Genomic DNA, 24,623 nt, shown 5'->3' with positions numbered 1-24,623 from the left:
ATTAATATATTTTTATCATATAACAAACTGTTATTTGGGCTCATATTGGTGCACTGACCTCGTAGATTATAAAGCAGTAAAAATATGAAGGAGTTTTTGGTAGAAAATTGTATAACATAGGTGATGGTTTTTTGGAGATTTTTCGCACTTTTCAAAATAACCGAGAAAAACAAATTAGGAGAATACTGAAATTTTTGTGAAGAAATTTCTGAAAAATGCAAAATCGTTTTATTGTTTTAGTTTTACATTGTTCTCACATATTCGTACAAGCATAAACTTTTGTATTAGGTAATTCAAAATATTGTTCTCAGGATGACTTAAAATGTATTTATTGTTGAATTCAAATTTAACATACCTCTATTGGCTCTATTACAGTGATGATCTATTCAATGATGAGATACACTAGAAGATTATTCTACAACAAGATGAGTTTTGTTTTATTTTAATCAAGTAGTATTATAATATAGGTAATAAAAATAAATAGAAACATTCAAAAATTATTCGCTTAATATGTTTAAATAAATTTAGGTGGAAGCTGATATCATAAACTAAATTTATTTAAAAAAATTGTTTATATTTTATAAACCTAAAAGATAAGTATTTAGTCATTTCGTTAGGCACATCAGTTAAATATTTATGTAGGATTTGAAATTGAAATAGTAGTTTTATATTGCAAAACCAAGGAAAGGGTATAATCTAATGTAAATATCACTTTATATATTATAAATCTTATCATAGTTTTATATGTTACTAGTTGAATAACCCGGCTTCGCCCGTGTACAGTTTTTGTATAACTTTTATTTTATCAGTTATCATATTTATTACAGGTTGCTTTTAGATATGTTTATCCTAAGTTACCCATGAAATTATATAGAAGTTTCTGTAAACTCTTTTGAAACTAATTAACTTTTCCAACGTCGTTGTAACATTATTATATACATTATAGTGTTATATAAACCAAAAAAAAAAAAAATTAAAATTGACATATTATATTCATCTCTATACCTCTTTATAAACAGTATTTTCGGTACTGCCTTTTGGGGCTAAAATAACCAAACTACTGGCAGAGCTAACTCTAGAACATGCGAAATAGAACTGTCCATGTGAAAAACATTCTTCTCTCAAGTCAATCCCTGCCATGCTCAGTGATTGTCTTTGAGACTTATTAATAGTCATAGCAGAGCAAATTTTGAGTGGGAATTGTATTCTTTTAAACTCAAAGGGATAATCAGTTGAAATCAACGTTATTCTCGGGATTAAAACTATATCTCCTCTTGCACGCCCAGTGATAGTTAAAGCTTCTATTACATTTTTGTGCAGAGCTTTAACTTGTAATCTAGTTTCATTACACAATTTAGGTTGGTTAAGAATTCTTAGTAACATTATACGTGCTCCAATTTTAAGGATAAGTTTATGTGATGGAAGACCAAAAGGATTCAGAGTATTAAGAAATTCTAAAGGGTAATAGACAGCATCATCTAAATGGATCACTGTATCAAAAGATTTATATTCAACAGCATTTTTATTAAATGCCTTTATTAGAATTTCATTGATTTCGGCAGCATTATCGTTCTTTGGAGTTAAAATGACTCGCTTCCACAACCATTAGATGGGTTTCATCTTGATATTTATTATATCTAGGTAAATTCTAGATGTTAATTCTGATAAAGAGCTAATAACTTTACTCAAATTTGAGAGAATAGTGATCTCACCTTTCAATGAAGGGAAATTTCCGTCTCCTATTTTAAGTAACATCTTAGCGAAAATCCCAGCAGATGTGTCACCTTTCAAACGGACCCTCATATTTTTATGAAGTGCAACTTTCTGGATGTGTGGCCATAAATACGAAGCTTTTAGACTAGTGCGTTTCTACATTGTTTAAGGAATTTCTGTACAAAAATGTCAAGTCTCTAGACCCAGCGGTTTGGTCTGGGCGTTGATGAATCAATCAGAACAAGTCTCTTCATATATATAGATAAAAGTTCTTAACTTTATTCATAAAAATTTGATTATAACAGTAATACCAGGTATTAATTTTTTTTTAAATAATATTTAAATATTTTAACTCTCAAAGTTAATTAATCGGGAACATTTTGCTTATGATTTACGTATATAATTTATCTCATGTAAGGTACCTATATGAAAATGTTTTATATTTTTATTGATAGCCAAATCAGAGTATCTAATTGTCTTCACACAAATAAAATATAACTAAATTTGTACTGGAGTACTACCATGATATAAATAATTAATTTTCTGAGACAATATTACATGATCTTAATTTCCCAAAGACAAAATGTTTAATGGTTACAAATATTATTGATCAGTCGTCATATGTTTTTTTAGTTAGATAATAGTTGGACCATAACATGTTGCATAGTCATGCGTGTGATTTGAAAAGTTCTGTAGTAACAGCAAGTACATATTATTGTTTAATATAGCAACAACAATAATAAAGCTATTTAAACATTACATACAGTTAATAAAATGAAATTCTAAAACCATAACGTCACTGCAAACGTGGGTAGGTAGTCTATTAGATATAATTACATAAATACTAGAAAAAATTATCATAAATCGATAAATATTGATTAATAATAATATAATAGGTGCTATTTTATGTCATCGGCAATTACTACGTTGTTGACTTACTATAAAACACAGAGTAACAATGAATTTCTTTTCAGACACTTTTAACATCATAAAAAAATTTGTTAGTATTCATAAATTACTGACGAAACAAACAAAGTTTTAATCAATCAAAATTTTAATAAGTATAAATTATGATGACATATTTTGAAGAGACTACTGGTATAGCGAACATGGTATTACTGGAAAACTGTGACGAAAAGAAATTAATCGAGAACCTAAAGAAGCGACTACATAAAAACTTAATATACGTAAGATTAGCTCATTTATTATTAAACTTACATATCATTTTCTAAAATTTAAATAAAACGTATTGTAGCTATTAATTTATCATTGTAGTTTAAAATACAAATTTAAATTTAAAATGATCTAACTTAAATGAGTGACTTTATGAAATAAAACTGCGTATTTTATCATTTATTCATGAAAAAAAATGTATCCAACAATTGACAATAGTTTAAACTAAAAGAAGTAAATATCAAAGTTTAAATTTAAAAATATTTATATGGGTAGCCATTTAGGTATCTGTATTATCATATCATAGTTATGTACCTATATAGAATATGATAAAATAAATATATATTAGGTAATTAGGCATTATCCTTTATACTAACATCATAATTGACTAATGATTTATGATTAAAAATTTGAGAATAAATTACTTATGAATATTGTAGTTTTTATAATTCTCCTATTAATTATGTTCACAGACCTGCATCGGGGAAGTTCTGATAAGTGTGAATCCGTACAAGTCTCTGTCGATATACAGTGAAAAATTGATGCTGGAATACTACAATAAAAACTATGTTGAAGAAGTGCCACATATGTGAGTCGTTAATACTATATTTCAATAATTTATTGCTTAAAAAGCAAAATATTATTTAAATTGTATTGTTGAATTTATTGTTATTCTCTATAATTGTTGAGCTGAAACTGTGTATACAAAAATCTAAAAAAATATAAAGGAATAAGAAATATAATAAAATGAGTAATACTATGACAAAGCACCTTAGTGTACTAAAAAATCGTATCTTTCTTCCGCAAAAATGCACGACTGCCGACTGACAAATTTTTATTGTTTTAATTAATATATAGTTAAATTTATATTTTCTAGATTTGCCACGTCAGCAAAAGTCTTTAAGTCTTTGAAAGAATACCGTCGAGAACAATGCATTTTAATATCAGGTAAACAATTGAACCCATTCATTGGTAGTAAAAAAAAATACATATAATAATATACCGATACACATTATATATTATACTATGATATACAGGTATATTTGTATAAACTTGTGTAGTTGTTTCGTACATCATTGCAATAGCTAGTATCTGCTGTGCACCACTTTTATCATACATTTCAAAACAATAGAGAATTAATATATTCAATAATCGATTCTAGGTGAATCTCAACTACTAATTGCTATTAGTTATAAAATACTCAATACGATTTATAAAATGTTTTCCTTTTTTTAGTTTAATTTAAATCTAAATAATTTCATCTTCTATCTCACAAAAGTAGGTAGGTAACACGCATATACACAAAAAAAAAACATTATAACTTTTATCAAAATTTAAAATATATCATTAAATGATAAAATATTTTTTTAAACAATTTTATAAATACTCATCAAATTTAGATAAATATTTGATCACCAAAGTTTGTTATTTTTAGATGTATATTTATATATATATATATATATATATTTTTTTTTTTGTGTCTGTGTAAACGCTAAGTTGTTGACACAATACTTTGATTTAAACTAGTAGCTTTTCCGGTTAAAAAGTGAATCTAGTTGTGCATTGAGAAGTTCAAAATTAAAAATACTTAGTAGTTTTCAAAAGTACCGGGAAAAACAAAAAAATTAATTTAGAAAAACGAAAAGGAAAATTTTTTAAGAAAATTGATTTTAGATATTGTTGTAACTCTAAAATTATTACCGTAGACACATAAAATGTTCACTGAATATTTATACTGGAATTTTCTATAATTGATAACATTTTCAAAATATTTCAAATCTCTTTAAGTTATTTATTGATGTTTGAATTCTTTTTAGTTTTTTTTTTTATAAATGACAATGAAATTGTATTTATTGAGTAAAAAAACTTCAAAAAATTTAATACAAGGTTCCTAATATATTGTCACAATATTTGTTAAACAACATTAAAGATACATAAAGTTACAATTTTTTTTTTTTAATAAGCATTGAAAGAATTTGACAAAAAAAGAAAAACTCTCACGAAAAACATGCAATTTATTTTAAGTTAAAAATTCATAAGAATTTATCTTTATAAATGTAAGATTTTAAAATTTAATGCAAGATTCTTCATGATTTTGTCTACTTTTATCAAATAAAACATGTTTACCGAAAAGTCAATTGAAATTTTTATGATTATGTTAATTATAACATTGAATATTAACTCAATTTCTCTTTTACCAATATTCTTATTTTGTTGTTATTCAAAAATGAATAATTCTTGAAATTTCAAATTTGCACCATATTTTTATTTTATGAATTCCTTTACTTGATAACATTTTCAAATTATTTCAAATATTTTATGTTACTTATAGATACTTTTAATTTTCAATTTTTTTGGTTTAATATTCTATAAATGTCAATAACATTTTATTCATTTGGTCAAAAAAAACTTGAAAATTTAAAACAAGATTCCCCATAAATCAATATAATAGCAGTTGGAAAATATTAAATATACATAGGTACATTTTTTTTAAATATATACATATAACCATTTAAAGTTTGGATTTTGAGAAAATTTATTTATTTTAATATTTACAAATTATTTAGTTGTTAAAATTTATTAAACGTTTAATTTTTATATCTAAAGATTGAAAATTTAAAACAAGGTTCCACGTAAATAATTGATTTTGCGAAAATAAATTTAAAAACTATACATACAAATTTTTTAAATAGTTATTTTAAGGTCAATTTTTATTTTTTATTTATTATTATCATAAAATGTTTCAGCACACATGGTGCCATTACAAGTAATAATTTTCAACAATTGAATAACAATATAATTATTATAAAATAAAATATCCTATAGACTGACGGACCGTCTCCGCTCAGAATCGTTTTTCGTATACAATGATATTATATCATTGAATTCAAAATTAATACCATCCATTTACTGTATCCTACTTGTAAACTACTATACAGCAGAGCGACATCCACTCTCATTTTTTTTTTTTTTTTTTTTTTGAACATTCCGTTTTCATCGAAAATGCTTAATGCACCTACCTATATTATAGGTACTATCTATTAATATTTTTATCAGTTTACCCTAGGTGGGTATTAAAATACAAGATATTGTAATTATCATTAGTAAAAATGTATTGACATATATTTCTGGAAATAATATTTTCGAAATAAAAAATTGATTTTCTAATATTTTAAAACAGGTGCTTCTTTTGTGTAATTGGAAATACATACAAAAATCTGATTGACTTTATTATTTCATAATATAAATATATATAATGTAATAATCTAACATAATATTTCTAATGGCATAGTTTGGTTTTAAATATCAATACGACAATATATTATCATAGTAAAATAATTAATTTTATTATAATTTAATAACATCAACTGAAAATACATAGTAGATAGTTTGAAAGAAAACGTATTTTATAAGCCATGGAATTATAGTCATCAAACGAAAAGTGTGTACAGCTATAAAATTGTCTAATATTTTAACGGAAAACTAATATACTAATTTACTTCAAAGGAGTTTCTTTTGATTCGTTTAAAATATGGTATTAATATCACTGTGCAACAAAATGCATACAAGTCCTTTCATTTTAATTTCAACCCACAGATTTTTTCATCATATATAAGTAGGCACCTTTTCCGTTTCTAGAAATACTAAAATCAATACAAACCGATACAGCTACACTATTTATATAACTACTTAACAAAGTTTTGAGTTGTGACACAAATACTTTGACACCGTCATTTTCTTCGATGGCAGAATTAAATATTTATAAAACTTAGATATTTATGCATTATTATCTCTCCTCCTTTTTTTTTTTACTTACCTATCCATAATTATTTGAGCCAATAGTCCTTGCAAACACATACCAATAAATAATAAACCATTTAAACTATGTAGGTAGATATTTGATATATATTTATAAGTAGGTATTCTGCCAAACTTTAATAATTAAATATTTATTAAATTATTATTATATTTCATTTTTAAGCGCAGTTATGTTTAAAATACACACTTGTATCATCTTTTTAAATATTAAATACATTTTTTTTTATTTGATTTATAAAATTACCAAAAGGGATATTCATATAGTTTATTTAGTTTATATTAAGCCATTTGACAATTATGTATTTTAGTAGGTTATTATACGTAGGAAAATTATTATTTAAACAAATTACATCATATAGGTTCTATTATTAAACAAGAATAACATATACGTTTTTTTAGTTTAAGAACTTAATTTATTTAAAATTAATGAAGATTTAGCTGAAAAAAAACATTTTAAAGAAGTTATTTTTTTTCTTCACGAAAAATAATAGAAAATCTTATGACAATTTATATTGTAAATTTCCTATAAATATTACATTTTGAGCACATTATAATAATATTATTGTAAAAATGAACTGCTAAAATGGCCAAATTATTATAGCAGTAATTGGACCATGAATAATAACCAATCTGTTATACACATGTTATACACATTATGCAACACCTACACATTAATTCATACAATTATAAATTAACGTACACAAAATAATTGTAACGAAATAACAAAAAATGATCAAAATAATAAATTCACTATCTAATGAACTAATGTCTAATAATATGTAGTGTGCTATAGTTATTTAAAGTAACTATATAAATATTTTGGCTGAACGGCCTTTAATTTGATTCAGGGTTTATTTTATAAACAACTTAAGAACATGTTTACATAACTAATTTTCAATTTTTTCTAGCTCAAATTAAAGTAAAAGATAATTTCCAACTTTGGTTTATAAGTTTTTTCTTATCTTAAATATTAATTGATTGGGAGTGAGTTAAAACTTAGGCAAATCATACAAAATCACTTGAAGATTTTATAAAAAAAAAATCAATTAATTAATAAACTATCATATTATATACAATATGTATACAATTTTTAAGAACATTGCATTTTTATTATTATTCACATTATAATAAATTATTAATTTTGTTCATTGTATAAGATTTTTTCAACTTTAAATTTGTAAATATGGTCTTTAGATAAGCTTAAAATTCTAAAAATCAGAATTTGAATAAATGTACTATTAAAGGGAAAAACGGGGTAAGAATACTTGTAAAATCACCTTGTATATAGTTAAAAAATAAATACTTATATTAAGAATGTATCTAAGATTTTTAATCACAGGTGAGTCTGGATCAGGAAAAACAGAAGCATCTAAAAAAGTTCTGGAATTTATTGCAAAGACAACACACGGTGACCATATTATTCAGATGATAAAAGATAAACTTCTTGTAGCAAATTTAGTTTTGGAGGCATTTGGTAATGCAAAAACTTGTAATAATGATAATTCTAGTCGGTTCGGAAAATATATGGACGTGGAATTCAACCATATGGCAAGTTAAAAATAAAATAAAAGTCTTTGTGTATCATAATGTTTGCATAACCAATAACAGGAATTTAATGCCAATTTGATTAGTCTTATATAAACTTTTGGGGGCTGAAGGAGAAGTATAGGCAAATAGTTTCTTCTCCGGTCCTCGGTACCATAAGGGAAAAAATGTCTTATATACCTAATCCTAGATCCCCTAATATATACAATTAGTATACAACCATAATAATCGTAGTTATTCTAAAATACATAATATACACCTACCAATATAACAATCGTTCATGTTTAAAACCACCTTTTTACTTGCTTTTAAGCAAATTTTTAATAAAGAACTATTATTGGACTTCATATAGGGTCAACCAATAGGTGGTAATATTCTAAACTATTTACTTGAAAAGTCAAGAGTGGTAAAACAGGCTCAAAATGAAAGAAACTATCATATATTCTATCAACTGATCAATGGAGCTGATGAATGCCTAGCCGAATTCTTAGCGATTGACAAGGACGTTGATTATTTATATTTGAGAAAGGACAAGACTGACAATGATAGTTTCGAAGATGAAGTTTGTTGGGCTTATTCTAAATGCATGATTATTTTATTTAAATCTTGACTTTAATTTTTTAGGCTATTAACGAAGATTCCAAAAAATATAAAGAAACTTTACATGCTCTCCAAATTCTAGAATTTGATCTGGAGGAAAAAATGGATATACTGAAAATTGTCGCTAGTATTTTGCACTTGGGTAATATAAAAGTTTATGAGCATGACCAAATGAGCAAAATTGAAAGTATCAGCACGATTCGCATAGTAGCCGATGTAATATAGTTATAATATTTTTACTTTTTTTTAAATATAAATATGTTTTTAAGCTGGATGCACGATAAAATATTTTTGATCGATTTTTTATAAGGTCTTTGTTGTAAAGGTTACTGAAACATATTTATGATTAGTAGATTTTCCTTGTACAAAAAAAAATATCGAGTAATGTGCCATGATTTTTTTTAGAATTTCTCTCGGAATTGTTGTCATTTGTGTTTAGGAGGGAGGGAATCACCACATTGTTAATTTCATTTTATACACCTATTATATGTCATAAAATATTTACATTTTAAGTGTAGATAAAATTTTTATTTTTTAAGAAATACTGTTTACAATACCAACTATTATTAAACAAATTTGTTTAATTCATATTCTTGGAAGAATTATAATACATAAAAAGGGCTGTTGTTGGTCAAAGAGTTTCAAATATGTCGCCGAATATTTTATATTAAGTTACAAAAAGCGGAGATTAGGGTTAAAGCTCCCCTACTCCCCTCCTCCAACCCCCCACCAAAAAAAAAAAACTAGTTAGACAATATCATAGTTTTGGAGATTTATTAGTTTGTGTTTAATTCTATATTGTTGAGTATTTTTGGTATGTCACTGTGTTGACGAATATTTTACGAATAGATAGTATAATAATAATATCTTCAGTTACTAGGAGTTCCAAAAAAGGATTTGATATTCGCATTGACAAACAAAACAATAAGAGCTCACGGAGAATTGATTCAGTCGCGCCTGGACGTGGAAATGTCGATTTTTTCCAAGGACGCATTAGCCAAAGCCATTTACAGTAGACTATTTGAATGGTTGGTTATGCATATAAACAAAACGCTCAAAACAACTGTCCGTAAAACCAATGGTCGAATAAGCAAAAATAAATCAATCGGAATATTAGATATTTATGGTTTTGAAATTTTACAAAACAATGGGTATGTACTGTATTTATTGTAAAATTCAATAATATAAAACCCACACAATCTATGTATGACGTATGTACAATATTATGGTAGGTAATTAAATATGAGTAATAATATATCATTATATTATAATATCATATCATATCTATACTGTGGCGTGGTGTCTAGCTTCAGTCACTGATGTGTGCTGAGTGCCGGCTTTGGTCGGTGCCACTAGTCCCTGAGCTCTTAGTGGCAAATCCTTGACACATATACAAGTTGAGTCCCTTACCTGAACAGGGAAAAATTATATACTAATTGAGTCCGGAGTTAGGAAACTAAAAATATACTAATTGAGTTCAAAGATTATAGCCGCTAGTATAATTGTTGCCGTCTACCCATATCATTAAAAATATCTAGGGTTCTAAAATTTCGTCAATTTTTTTTTTAAATATTTCATTTTTATGAAAAATAGTAAAAAATGATTTTTTAAATTTTAATTTTAATGAAATATTTTTTACATACCTAGTACATTATACTAATTACAGAAAATTCATATAAACATATTTTAAAAAGTTTCAAGACACATGAAATTTACCTATAGGAATTTCTTTATTCATGTTTTTTTAAATATTTTATAATTACTAATTAGGTATAGTGTTATAACCAGAGTCCCTATTATAATAATTTATGAGTTAAAACCTTATTTAGTATTCCTATTTGAATTCATATAAAATAAAGATTTTATTTTTATAAAATCCTTAATATAATAATATTATTATAATTTATAATTTACAGCCTATAGTGCTAAAATAATATCATATTTGTATATAAATATTAAATTATATTAGTATCAATTATTATTATAATTTATAAACATCAAATAAAAACATAATCGTGAACCGATAATCACTAATCAGCTATGAAATCATTGTGACCATCTAGTGATGATTTTGTCAAACATACAAAAAAAAAGTTAAAGAAAAATATTAAAATATTATTATAATTTTTAATATTTCAAGAAGGCTGAAAGTTTCAAGTTTTAAATATTTCTAAGTGAAAATTGAATGTAAAATATTTCATACTCATAATCTTAAATATATATATCTATCACGAGTTCAATCGTATCAACCGTCTCAACCGTTTGAACCGTAAACTTTAATAGTAAAACAGGCTAATGACCTTAGATGCTTTAAGTTAAAATGATAAATATAATACTCATTTATGAAAATAAGCAAAAAAATACATAAATAGTATGTAAGTATTATAGTTTAAAAACGTAGCTATTGGAAATTATGATTAGTTATAAACTTATGAATATAATTTGTACAATACTTTAGTATAATTCTTTACTATAATTACCTATATTTCTAACTTGAAGTATCTATATAATGTTGCTAAGTGTGAAATTGTAATGTAGTGTAATACTTAACATTTAAATTTAATTTTTTATAATTTTTTTAAAATATTACTATAACAAATCGAAAATTTAATAATTAATTCCAAACATTAAAAACTTTTAATTTTAGATTTGAACAGTTTTGTATTAATTATTGTAACGAAAAGTTGCAAAAGTTATTCCTTGACCTAACACTTAAGTCAGAACAACAAGAATATTTAAGCGAGGGTATCGAGTGGACTGTTGTTGATTACTTTGACAATGGAATTATATGTGACATGATTGATGAAAGACACAAAGGTATGGTTCCTATGTATCTACGTAAATCTGATTTATTTTCTAATGATTATAAACTAACTCTATGGTCATATCTTTCTATTCTGAATTTCTAAGGGATCATTTCATGTCTCGATGACGAGTCTCTTAAACAAACTGATGTATGTAATAATTTAATTTTAATCAACGAGTTGGCGAAACGTTTCAAAGAACACGAGTACATTTCATGTTACCAAACTGTAAATGATCCACAATTAAAGAGAACAATAATTTTACCTACAGTGAGCACCTAATTTTAAAACTTAAAATACTTACTACCACAAAAATATAGATAGGTACCTATTAAATTTTTTTTTTTTTAACATTCAAAGGAATTTGTAATCAAACATTTTGCTGGTGCTGTGACGTACGATGCTTCTAATTTTTTAGAAAAAAACAATGACTCTCTGTTTGGAAATCTAAGCCAAATAATGTCTAGCTCTACCAACGCGATCATAAAGGTAATACATAATTAATCATACACGTTCAACTGTATTTCTCACCAAGAATTTTTAGACCATTTTTTCAGATTGCCAGACGCCCAATAAAAAAATACCAGAGACTATAATGAAGCAGTTTAAAAATAGTTTGAATCGACTTATAAACACATTGTCGTCAAAAGAGCCTTCGTATATTAGATGTATCAAGCCGAACAACTACAAAGAATCCGGTTAGTATGATATTTAATCAGTCGACAAATCAACCGTTGTATTACTTATGTTATAAATAATAAATGTTATAAATATGACCCAGGACCATTCTTCCATGATTAATTCAATAGCGTGAACCTAAGTTTAACAATCTGTTAGTACCTATATATAATAATGAATTATTCGATTGTATTTTTACTATATTTAAATTTCAGACAATTTCGACGAAGAAGTGATTAGTCAACAAGTGAAATACATGGGTTTAGTCGAGATACTACGTATCAGGAAAGCTGGTTTTGCATACCGTGGCCAGTTTGAAGTATTTTTAAATAGATATAAATGTTTGTGCCCGGAAACTTGGCCCGATTGGACTCGACGGTACGGCGGGGTGGCTGTCGAGGCAGTAAAACGGTTGATTGAACATCTGCAGTATACAAGCGAGGATTATAAAATTGGAAGGTACATGAGTAGTAGTAGCAAGAAGCTTATTATTCTCAAAATACATTTTAAAAATACCGACCACTATCATAAAAGTATTTCAGACCGATATAATTATAATAAATCGATGTAACACATCATAGAATATGTAATCTAACTCGAAAAATGGTTGAAATTAATTATTGAAATTTGCAAATATCCCACTGATTACTGGAAAATCGTATTGTTTTTTTTTTCTTTTAGCTTTTTGATGAAATTATACATAGCTCCGAATAATGGTAAATACCCGAAATCGTGTATTTTTTTTTTTGCAGGACTAAAATCATGATAAAACATCCACATACAGTGTTTGAAATTGAAAAACGATTCCAGACGTCTAAGCACTTTTTGGCAATTATCATCCAATCGGCGTGGCGTGGATACGTGGCCCGCAAACGATACATTCGCATCAGGACTCTGTTGATATGGTGTCAGGGGTTAGCGAGGCAGCGTTTGCAGTACAAAAGGGCTATGAGACTCAGGACGTTTCAACTTGTCATCCAAAAAATAGTTTTTGTACAGAAAAACATCAGAAGGCTGTTGGCCGTGCGCGCTTACAACAAAACTCGAAAGGCCGGGCTAACAATTATAAGGTGTTAAGTTAATTCATTGTCCATTCCCAACAAACATTCCCCAAAATTTTACTCATGACAACTGAAGTAATCGTTTTTGTCACCCTTTTAAAAATGAACAACAATTTTCAGCTTTGTCAGAGGGTTCTTGACGAGAAACGATCCACCAAACGCGTACAACCGTCGGTTTGTTATATACAAGCAGAGGAGATATCTGATCGAGCTGTCCGAGGCATTGCCAAAAAGCCTGATGGACGACCGTTGGCCTAAGCCACCGAATTGCTGTGTAGAAGTAAATACGAAATCAACCGTTCAAATATCGTATGATATTATGCTGTTGTATAATATTATGAATATATTATATTTGTGTAAAGGTATCTGAGTACTTAAAGGCTTTACACCGCCATTGGCTATCAAGAGCATATCGAATAAATTTGGCTAAATGTCCAGAATCGTACGAGCGTCTTAAATTCAAACTCGCGGCTTCTGAAATATTCAAAGGTGAAAATATTACAGTGTTCTACTTGTGTTGTTATATTATAAGTATACACAACGATAAAACAAAAATTTTAATGTATTTTACAGGAAAAAAGCCAATATATCCAGAAAGCTTAAAATTCGATTTCAATGCGGATCGTGCGGGGATTATTCAAAAAATGATAAATGCCAACTTGAATGACTCAAATCACAAAACTAATTATTTTGTCAGTTTCCGCATACGAGTATTTATTTATTTATTTATTTTACTTTAAACTTTTTTTAGTATGCGACAGAAGTAACGAAATTCGATCGCCGAGGGTACAGATCTAGAGTTAGAATTCTGATACTAACTACTGAAAATATTTTAATAATAAAAAAATCTGATAAGAATCAAAAAATCAAAGATCAATTGCCGTTGGAACACGTAACGAGCCTTCAAATGACCTCGGGAACGGATAAATTTTTACTTATCAAAGTATCTGAAAAATTGGAAAAATCCAAGGTGAAATCAATGATTCAAAACTAGCCAGTAGTATTTAATAATTTTAACGTTATATTAAGTATTTAATCTACAATTTATTATTTCTAAATAACAACCAGAGACGTAATTAGAGCTTTGAATCTATACTCAAGCACCATCCCAATTATCCCTCCCATCGGTCACATACTCATAAAAAATTCAACATTGGCAATTTGTTTGATACAAAAAGTTCACAAGATGTTAACCTTCAATATTAGATTAGTAAATGTCAAATTATCAACTTTCTTCGTGATAAAATTAAATAATTGTCTACTTTAAAAAATGTTTTTGAACCTTGGAAATAACATATTGTGCATTTTTTTCATTTTTTTCATTTTTTTTAAGTTGCAATATTTAGTTTTAATTATTTTGCTACTAATTTTAATACAGGATTGTGTTTTTAATATAAAGAAAATTATCAGATTTCATTAACCAAAGTCTAAAAAAGTCTAAAACAATTAATACCTATAACAGTGTGTAATTTATTTTAAACCATACTTAACCTACAAAAAAACTGAAATTAAGATTTAAGAATAATATTGTAATAATTCACTCGATTAGATTATTTAACTAATACGTTTATCTATTTGATTTATTATCATAACAGTTTTAAAAAGATGAACTAGTGGGTACCGTTCTGCTATAATTGCCGAGCATATCGTTGATTTGTAATAGACGTGTTATGTTTGAATTAAATGATAAATCATTGCATAGTTGAAAAAAAGGTTCAAAGAGGAGACGTTGTGTCAGCTTAGCATATTTGCATAAATATCAAATTTATTAGTTTTAAAAAAAAATGTATAAAATTTAAAATATGATATTTATTATGTTTTGATATGATAAAAAATATTTGGGTCCCTAGTATCTTTATTTACAAATGTGATAGGCGATTGCTGTAAGTTGCATGTGGACATAATAACAGTATTATATGATACCGTCTCTGAACCTCTAAATAAATTCACAAATGGTTCAATCTTTTCCCCTATATAACGCCTCTGATAAAAATTTGACCTTACATAATAATTATATGTTGTTCTTTTATAATATTAGGGAGACATTTTATTAGAAGTTCCCTACTTGGTTGAATGTGTAACAGCTCTTTCAAAACAAGCACCGGGGATAGTAGAATTCATCAATATGCAAGAGAATTCATGGTAAATATTAAAATAACTAGATTAATTAAGCCTAATATATATGCAGTTCATAAAATAATTTAAAATATTATCGTATAATACTTTATATTATCATATACTATTATTATAATAGTAATATTTTATAACTGCCTAATAAGTAATACCTACTCATAACTTATGAGTCATAAGTCATAATAACAAATAATATACATTTGATTGCTCTTTATCAATACAGATGATGAATTTTTTTTTAAATATGTTTATCTGTGCGCCTAATTGTTTATATTTTTTTATATATTATTTAGCATGAAACATGACATGAAAAACACAAAAAATCCTGGATTTATCGAATTTATACCTGCTACAATCTCAGAACGGAAAGGAGAAATACGCAAAGGAAACAATGGGAATTTAACGATTACCGGTTGAACGTAACGGATATATTTTTAAACATCACCAATTTCAAATAATTTAATTTCGCAATTAGCAACTGTCAAACACGTCGTAGATAATGTCAGTCTTTATGAGAGGGCACAGTTCAATACAATAACTTCAACGGAGGACTTATTTTATATTCTATACAAAAGAAAATACACACATTATGGTTCACGACATTATGTATAATATGGATTTTACACGTTATTATAAAATTTTAAAATAAACCAGAACACAAAAATATTTGTTTAGTATGCAATGCTGTTCTATACATAGTAGAGTCTATAATCTAACGCTATATTGCTACAGTGCAATATACATATAATATATTATATTGTGTAGAACGATATCGAAAAATTTCATTAATGGTCGTACAAATTCGTACAAATTCTGTACTAAATAACTGCATAGAAATTTTATTCGAAATCGTATTTTAAGTCTGGTGGAAGAGGGGGCACGGGCAGGGGAAACGGCATATTATAGGAAAATGCATTTTTCGGTTGTAAGGAATTTTCGAAAAATTTCACTAATGGTTGTAGAAATTCATACAAATTCCGTATTAAATAACTGCAAAGAAATTTCATAGAAATAAGTAGTTTTAGAAATGGGTGGGATGGAGAAACGTTTCTATATCCCCCACTCAAATTCTCGTATATTTTCTAAAATAAACTCGTACAAATTTAGAATCTTATCATTAGGGTTAGGATGTTTCTGACTTTTGCATATTTTTTCTTTTAGTCGTGCACATCGCAGACAAATTTATCAATTTCTTTTATGCAACATAGAATCAGATACATTCAATTTTATTTTGCATATTTTTGCATGTTTAGGGATTTTTATGAATAAATGCATATTTTGAAAAAAATTGTAAATAAATGCATATTTTGTCAAAAAATACCTTAAATACAATATAAACCCATAGATAAGGCACAGTCGGTTTCACATTTAACGAAAATGAGAAAATATGAAACCCGTAGTATATAATTAACTTATCTTTATTACTTACTTAATTAAATATTAATTTACTGTAAGTACCTATGTTTTTAATTTCAAAATATCATATTTTTATATATTTGTATTTAAGTTTAAAGTTATAAAAAAAGTTGTAAATTAATTTAAAATACATTTCAGATTAGAAATAAAATTTTAAAATGACATGTTTAATTTTTTTTAAGGGCATATTTTGATATTTATTGTGCATATTTGCATGCATTTTTTAGTATTTGTAAGGTCATAAACATACTAACCCTACTTATCATAAAAATTCGTAAAAATTCAGTACAAAATATTAGCAAAACAAATTGCAAAAATACAAGAGGGGCTGAGGAAATGAACGTAATATACATTAATGATAAACTGTTTTTATGGGTTAGTTACTGGTTAGGTTATCAATTATGCATTCTTCTGATTATTAAATGTTAGGTATATTACTGGTATTAATACACAAATGTACTTATATTATAATTTAGCTAACAAAAATCATGGTACATATCATAATATAAAATAGATAACTACTATTTTGTCTTATGTATCTACAATAATATGATTATTAGCGAACATTAAACGAATAATATTACATTACATATTTAAATTACAATATTATTCATACTTACATTATATATATATATATATATATGATAAATTTGATTTTCTAAGGACACAGTCTAACTTACTGGAAGTTAAGTGATTGAGAGTAAATATTATTTAAGATATTAATTTTAAAATTTGACACGAAAACGTACGTTGGTCGATTGCAGGTACATATAATATATTACAGTTATTATAATATTAAATATAATAATGATAAGAATAGATACATTGGTCTATGTGTTAGTGTTTTCACTCAATATATCAAATAATGTATGAACTAATCACGTTTAAACCATTTATTAGATTACTATATTTGGTTATTTAATTTTTAATAATAAATATAAGTTTTTCTTACCTTCTTAGTTAAATAACTATTTATATTTTTTATTTAATTAGGTAATTAAAATGTTACAATATATATGGCATGATAAGAAAAAAAAAGTGGGTAAGTGGATGTCGATCTGCTATACATTAGGTGGTGGGGTGGACCTCTGACTAGGGTAGGTTAGATTTGAATGCAATGATAGGTATCATTGTATACGAAAAACGATTCTGAACGAAGATGATTTGTCAGTCTAGAATATATTATATTTAAATATTGTCATATATTCTTTTTTGAAACAAATATTTTATTTTTCAATTAGGACGCATTTTGCATAAGGAATGGTTAATCAATTTTGAGGAAAACTTATAGAAAACTTAGTGTTGTATTTTCAATCCTTAGTTATAAATACAAAAATTTTATGATTTTTCAACTTTAAAATGACTTTCAAATTTTCGCGTTTTCGACAGATTTCGTAAAAATTTGAACTATAAACGCTTATAAAAAAAAATTGTCCCTATGTATTCTTATAATTTTTCAATCACTTGAACCTTGTATTAAATTTTCAAGTTTTTTTGGCCATCTAAAATTTTTTTACCGACACTTCAAAAAAAAATTCTTATAAAAATCGAAAATTTCAGCGGTCTATAAATAACTCAAAAAAAGTCAAACGTTTTTGAAATTTAACTGTATATAGATAACACTAACATGAACATTTTGTGAAAATTTCAAGTATTTACAGTGATTAGTTTTTGAATAAAATTACAACCATATAAAAAAATCGATTAGGTCGAAAACTGGTTTTGCGTAAAAATTCCCGTTTTTCTGTCATTTTTTTTTTGTTTTTCTCGATATTTTTGAAAACTATTGGATAATGTTAACTGTTGACGTCTGTAATGCACTAAGGATATTCACTTTTAAATCACAAACCACCCCCAACGTTTGAAATTGAAGCATTATTTCGACTAGTTATGCTATACACAGACACAAAAAAAAACACTCACATCATTGTAAAATCAATACGAGCATTCATCACTTCGTTCAGAATCTAAAATATAATAATTGAATGTGTACAATTACTATGATGAGGACATCTGGGCCACAAGGTGATAGAATCCAACTTGATAGTACCTATCTAATTATTACAAATTGTTATTTGTTATATGTATAATGTATGTATAATGTATTTGAACTTTGAAGTATTACACGTACATAAACTATTGACGTTTCAGATGTTACATTATTGAATTTACAAAAGAGTAAGGAAATTAAAGGTTTTGTATGGGTTGGTAGTTTGGATTGAAGTCTAAAGTAATATTTGTTACCTAATTGACACACTGTTTCAATTTATAAATCATTGTGAAGTGTGTCGTTGGATATCTACTAGGGTGCAGAAGTATGAGCTATAATTAATTTAAAATTTTGTATGGTACGAGATTGTGAAGGTCTGGCGCAGCCCCAAATGTGAATAGCACAAACCATATTAGATCTACTAAGTGACAATATTTTTTGTGTGAACCGACATCTTGAATTGAGGATTGATCGAAAGTGACAGTTATGTGCTCATGGGGGGCATACCACCACCCATTTGGCTTATTTTTGTGATAATAAATAAATGATAAAACAATAAAAGTATATTTACTGCTACATAACGTGGTCTGAGGTTAGTCAATAATGACATATCTCTCTACTCTCTATCTCTTCAAAAAAGACGAATACACCACTGGATGAAGATGCAGTAAACTATTTTGTTTTTAAACTCCATGTAGATAACCATTTTTTAATTTAATTTAAATAATTTTGTAATGCGTTGGAGGTTTGTGCGTGGTAGTTTACGGGAGAGAATTGATGTATTAAGTGGCGTATTTTAAGGAGATGGCGGGGTCTCGATCTCGATTCCTTTCCCAGAAGAAAAAAATCTTTAACTTTTAGTTATTTTTGGTCGCGTCGTTGCCATCCGATAACAAATACGATAATAACCATGTTAATTAAATTGTACATACTAAATATTAGTACGCCGTCTAATATAGTTGGAAGTCTGCGTTTAATTTTAAATGAAACATTTAAATTTAATATTTTAAAAGCATCACCAAGGCCAACTCATGGGTATAATTTATGGTGCCATAATATATTGCGAGCATCAATAGGTAAATACGAAGGTACAAAATCTATAAAATACAAATACATTTTGCAGACAACTATAGTATTAATAAAAAAAAAAACAAAATTGTTTTAAATGTTTTAATTGTTCTTATAATTTTTATGACAACATTAATATTATGACTCGCTTTAACAACTGCACTTTTATCAATGACAAATTAGTAATATAATACTAATATATTATGTTCATATATACCTAGCAAACTCATCAAATCTAAATTGAGGCTCGTTACCTACATGACACAATTTTATTTTGGTATCCCAAACTTGGCAAAAACCTCTCTCAATTGTTATATCACAGATTTACTAGTCATTGTTTTCATTTCAGCTAAATTAAATCATTCATTAAATACCTACCTATCAAAACTCTATGTTTTTCCTTTACCACTACTAATTTACCAACGTATTCCCTTTCACCATACTTTAATTTAACTTCAACTTCACCTGTTGGTTTAATAATCGAACCATAATACGTCTTTAACTTTAAAATAGTAGGATTAACCTGCACATGAGGTAGCTTATCTTTTACAATTTCTTCAGGTAAAACTGAAATTCCTACACCTGACTCCACCACCATTTTAATAAAATATGTATTTTCTATTTCTACTACTATCATTATAGGATTTACATTGCAGTTATTCTCACTTTTTACCTTCACTTCAAATATCTCCAACACTTTATTTTCCTCAATTTGAATGACGAAATGATTTTTAACTGTTTTGCAAACTTTTGCCAAATGACCTACCTATTGTATTACAACTTTTACAACGATATTGTTTATACTTATATTCTACAAATTTGTGATTTTTAAGACCACATATATAACAAACCTTATTGTAGTTCTTCTTTGAATTCTTCTCATTACCCGCTGTTTTCGATTACTTCTTTGATGAATCGTAATTATTTTTCTACATTCATCTTTGCCCTTTCATTACTTCTTCCAACAGAATGCACCTCCATATAAGTTGTTTTGAGCTTCCTTTTTCACTGATATTATATTCCTGTGATATTTCACTGAAATTTCACACTGATTCGTTTAGATCCTTGTCCGATTCCTCTTCATATCGACGATCTTTGATTGGGCTATCACGTAATATGGTAATTTATTTATTTTTAAGTAGGTACTGGAATAAATTAACTGCGATCTAAATTTGCATTACGATGCCAACATTTTTCATTTTTGCAAACCATTCTGTTATCGTGAGCATTTTTCCTTAGATTATACAATTCCTCTCTTTGATTATAAATCGATACCATTCTAGCGAACTATCTATTTAACACTTTACAGAGTTTCTCATATAAGTACTATCCGCTGGCTTAACCGAGTCGCACAAATCATTCAGCATCTTATACGCTTGTTCGCCCATGAATGCAATTAATAAAGGTACCTACCTTACGTCGTTCTGGGATTCTGTTGGCAAAAAAAAAAAAATGCTCCATCCGTTCCTGGTATACATTCCAGTCACCACCAATTTTGAATTTAGCCAAAGTCTCAATTGTGCTGTACATCTGGACTTCTCCTTCACTTGTAGCTCGCGTGTTTTGGTTGCTCGTCATCATTAACTGGTTTATCCTTTTCGATCGCGTTTTCCTCTATAGTTTTTTCTTTGTCGCCATTAGTAATAGATTGGAGGAACAATAAATATTAATAGTTTTACATTAATACAACAAATATTAATTTTCTTTATTTGATAATTAGACAGGTGAGTATGACAACATTAAATGTGAATTTACTAGGTTAAATTGTTACCACAGTATACTTATCAAATAATAATAATATTATCTTATTCACTGACCTAGACTCAATACCCAATAGTCTCATACCCCAGAGAAACCCTATATAGAATTTACTACCACAGAACTTACTACCAATCTAGCTACATTTGCTATAATATACGACATATACGTTCAGATAGATAAAAACCGATTGTATATTAAAACTTTTCTCATACAGTTAGAACCTGTCACAGAAAATACAAGCACGCAAGAAAAAAAAATCACGCACGCAATTGAGCAATTCAGTTGTCAACTATAATATCGCTCTTTTTTACCTCACAATTATTCAGATGCAGCAAATACGATCTAGTTGTATTTCACGTAGAAACGTTATAATATATGTGATGTGACAGAAAAAGTTTTTTTTAGATTCAAATGTCATCTACAAATTGTGGACTACAATAGGTACTCTTTAGTATTAAGGATTTAAGAGGGCTGCTATTTATTTGGATTTCAACTAGCGCGTTATCAAAGTTTGAAACTTAAGAACTATTGCATCATATATTATTGTTTAATCATTTATAACTCATCATATTAAACACATTTCTTTTTAATTTAGTTCATAGATAATTAGTTTTGTTATATTTGGTATTTTTTTTTTTCATTGTAACTAATTTTTGTAATTGATAAACTATATTACAGTACTTAGGTACTTATAAAGAACAAATAATTTATTTTTATTTTAATAAATTTCCATTTAAATCAAATATAAATATAGGAACAACTAACTTAAATTGTAATATAATTTTGAGTGGCTGCATTACAATTAATACTGGTTGGTCCTGATTTCTCAAATTACTCGAAGTATATTAGTTAGGTTAACTTTAAAAACAACACGTAACAGCTAAAAAACAAACGATATTATCATACTATCGTATTTACTTATCATTCAGATAGGGTCAATATATGGAGAGATAATAAAAAAGTAATCATTTATAACTATTATTCACCATGTCTGAACATTCCACGAAGACGAGAGACGAAATTCACTTCAGTATAGGTAACTATTGGTTCAGTACAATTGTATTATAGTGCAAGAGGTAGGATCCTGGATGAGCCTTCGAGCACCTCTTGGAAAACCGCAGATATTTTTGAGACGATACCATCACTTTCTCACTAATTTATTTGTTACGGTTTGTATAAATTTAGCGATTTAAAAAAAGTTTTTCAAATTTATTTAAAATTATATTTTGATTTTTACTATAGTAAGTTTTGTGCATGTAAAAAGGTGTGTTTATTATACTATAAAGGAAGATTTTTTTTTTTATGATTATTTTCACTAAACGTCTATACTAATGGATGACAAAATATGGTAAACGACTCTTGTATACGCACTAATGCACTATATCGTAGCTTCGCCTGCAATCGACTCGACTATAATAATATGGCCTAACTTGTACGCAATATCGTAGGATACTTACAAATATTTATTCGGAAAAACAAAAAGGTACCTATCAAACTACCTACTTACAGCTACCTGTAGTAAGTCCTACCCTCGTTTAATCGACAATCGCTTATTGAACGATGTTTGCAAACCGATCAACCTGCACGCGCCAATTACTGTACTACGTGTAGGTGAACAATACATTGCAGTATACGTATATATGTGTATGAAATATATTTTGTGTGTATACATATTATACATATATATATATCTAGCAGGAATGGGGAAAAAACAATAATAAATAATTCGTACCACATATGAATATATTAGGTATACAAAATGTGGACAAAATGTTTTATATCGGTATCGACGGTATCAACTATAATAGTAATTCAACATTAAAAACTATTCATGGAATTTTACTAGCAATGAGTAAAAAATAAATATAATTATTATATATCAATAAAATAAAAATAAATCGTTCTTCACTATATATTATATATTATTACAGTCACTGTGTTACATAGGTACATATGAGCCATTAAGTTATTTATACTATATATTTATATACATATGTATGTCATATTATTATATACCCGTAAAAGTATAATTTTCTAGATAACCCACCCACAATAATGTTACAGCAGAGGCGTAATTATTTGTACAATATATAACGTGTCCTTTTTTTGTTACCTATGTAATATATTATGTATAACAGTAATATGTGCATTATTATGAATGTTTTATTTTTGTAAAACTAAAAAACTAAAAAGTTTCGTAGGCACCTACCTATTATCTATGTCCTATATTAAATATTATTAGAAATATTTTATGACTAATGAACGAATGTATCACTCGAAAGAGAGTCTATAAAAAAAAAAATAAATATCTTTGAAATAAATATGTTTGAAAAATATCTGAATTCTATTTTCTGAGTAGGTACCAACTAAACTAAGTATATAGGTAGGTATTATTACTATTATTGTAAAAACTTTAATAGGTTGCTATATTGATTTTTGTGGCAAATGATTCTGCATCATAGTTACAGTTTATAAGCTTTTAATATCTATAATAAATTGTTTTTAATTTTGTTTTGTATTTTATTATATTGACTTATTTGAGTCCCACACAAAATTATTTCCAATACATAACTACATACCTATACATAAATGTTTTTGGACTTGATGGCTTGATGGAACTCGTAAAGTTGTGTTAGATTTTTCCTTATAATGTGATTTTGTTGTGGTAATCTTGAATATATTTATGTTTTAAATTAAAAATGATATTGCATTAAAACATTTAAAACCGATTGTTTTTCTACTATTCGTGTATTTAACATTAAATGGACTAGGTAAAATAAGTTTTTAATATTATTGATTTATTATTTTTGTAACATTACAAAACTAGTTCAATGGCATAATATTATGTTAATTGAACTTGAT

The 24,623-nt window shown here is 26.9% G+C and overlaps 2 protein-coding genes across 2 annotated transcripts; one reads left to right on the top strand and one right to left on the bottom strand.

Annotated features, from left to right (window-relative positions):
* Positions 1 to 999: 999 nt before the first annotated feature.
* On the bottom strand, positions 1,000 to 1,803 carry LOC149058165 (uncharacterized). Its single transcript, XM_089218325.1, has 2 exons — positions 1,713 to 1,803; positions 1,000 to 1,490 (listed from the first exon to the last, which is right to left on the bottom strand). The coding sequence occupies exons 1-2, from the start codon at positions 1,801 to 1,803 to the stop codon at positions 1,000 to 1,002; spliced, it is 582 nt and encodes a 193-aa protein (XP_089074451.1).
* Positions 1,804 to 2,783: 980 nt separating this feature from the next.
* On the top strand, positions 2,784 to 16,137 carry Myo61F (unconventional myosin 61F). The gene is made up of 19 exons (XM_089220793.1): positions 2,784 to 2,900; positions 3,360 to 3,475; positions 3,764 to 3,834; positions 8,045 to 8,253; positions 8,603 to 8,812; positions 8,875 to 9,066; positions 9,724 to 10,001; positions 11,498 to 11,667; positions 11,761 to 11,924; positions 12,015 to 12,143; positions 12,199 to 12,352; positions 12,548 to 12,791; positions 13,085 to 13,402; positions 13,514 to 13,673; positions 13,756 to 13,882; positions 13,967 to 14,085; positions 14,145 to 14,363; positions 15,432 to 15,535; positions 15,820 to 16,137. Exons 1-19 carry the CDS (start codon positions 2,784 to 2,786, stop codon positions 15,941 to 15,943), a joined length of 3,225 nt encoding a protein of 1,074 aa, XP_089076919.1. The 3' UTR covers positions 15,944 to 16,137.
* The last annotated feature ends 8,486 nt before the right edge of the window (positions 16,138 to 24,623 follow it).

The sequence above is a fragment of the Diuraphis noxia genome, unplaced genomic scaffold, assembly GCF_037042655.1.
Source record: "Diuraphis noxia isolate RWA-SAM2 unplaced genomic scaffold, SU_Dnox_SAM2 contig0002, whole genome shotgun sequence".
In the NCBI taxonomy this organism is placed as follows: Eukaryota; Metazoa; Arthropoda; class Insecta; order Hemiptera; family Aphididae; genus Diuraphis; species Diuraphis noxia.
Note: the sequence above shows the minus strand (reverse complement) of the source record. Positions and strands in the feature narration are given on the sequence as shown.

Excerpts from the sequence above, each read along its gene's own strand:
- Myo61F (XM_089220793.1), top strand. The coding sequence starts at position 2,784 with ATGATGACATATTTTGAAGAGACTACTGGTATAGCGAACATGGTATTA. Across the intron at positions 10,002-11,497 it reads GAAATTTTACAAAACAATGG|ATTTGAACAGTTTTGTATTA; the intron begins GTATGTACTGTA and ends TTTTAATTTTAG. Across the intron at positions 13,883-13,966 it reads GGCTTCTGAAATATTCAAAG|GAAAAAAGCCAATATATCCA; the intron begins GTGAAAATATTA and ends TGTATTTTACAG.
- LOC149058165 (XM_089218325.1), bottom strand. The coding sequence starts at position 1,803 with ATGAGGGTCCGTTTGAAAGGTGACACATCTGCTGGGATTTTCGCTAAG. Across the intron at positions 1,491-1,712 it reads AAATTTCCCTTCATTGAAAG|TGATCCATTTAGATGATGCT; the intron begins GTGAGATCACTA and ends CTTTTGATACAG.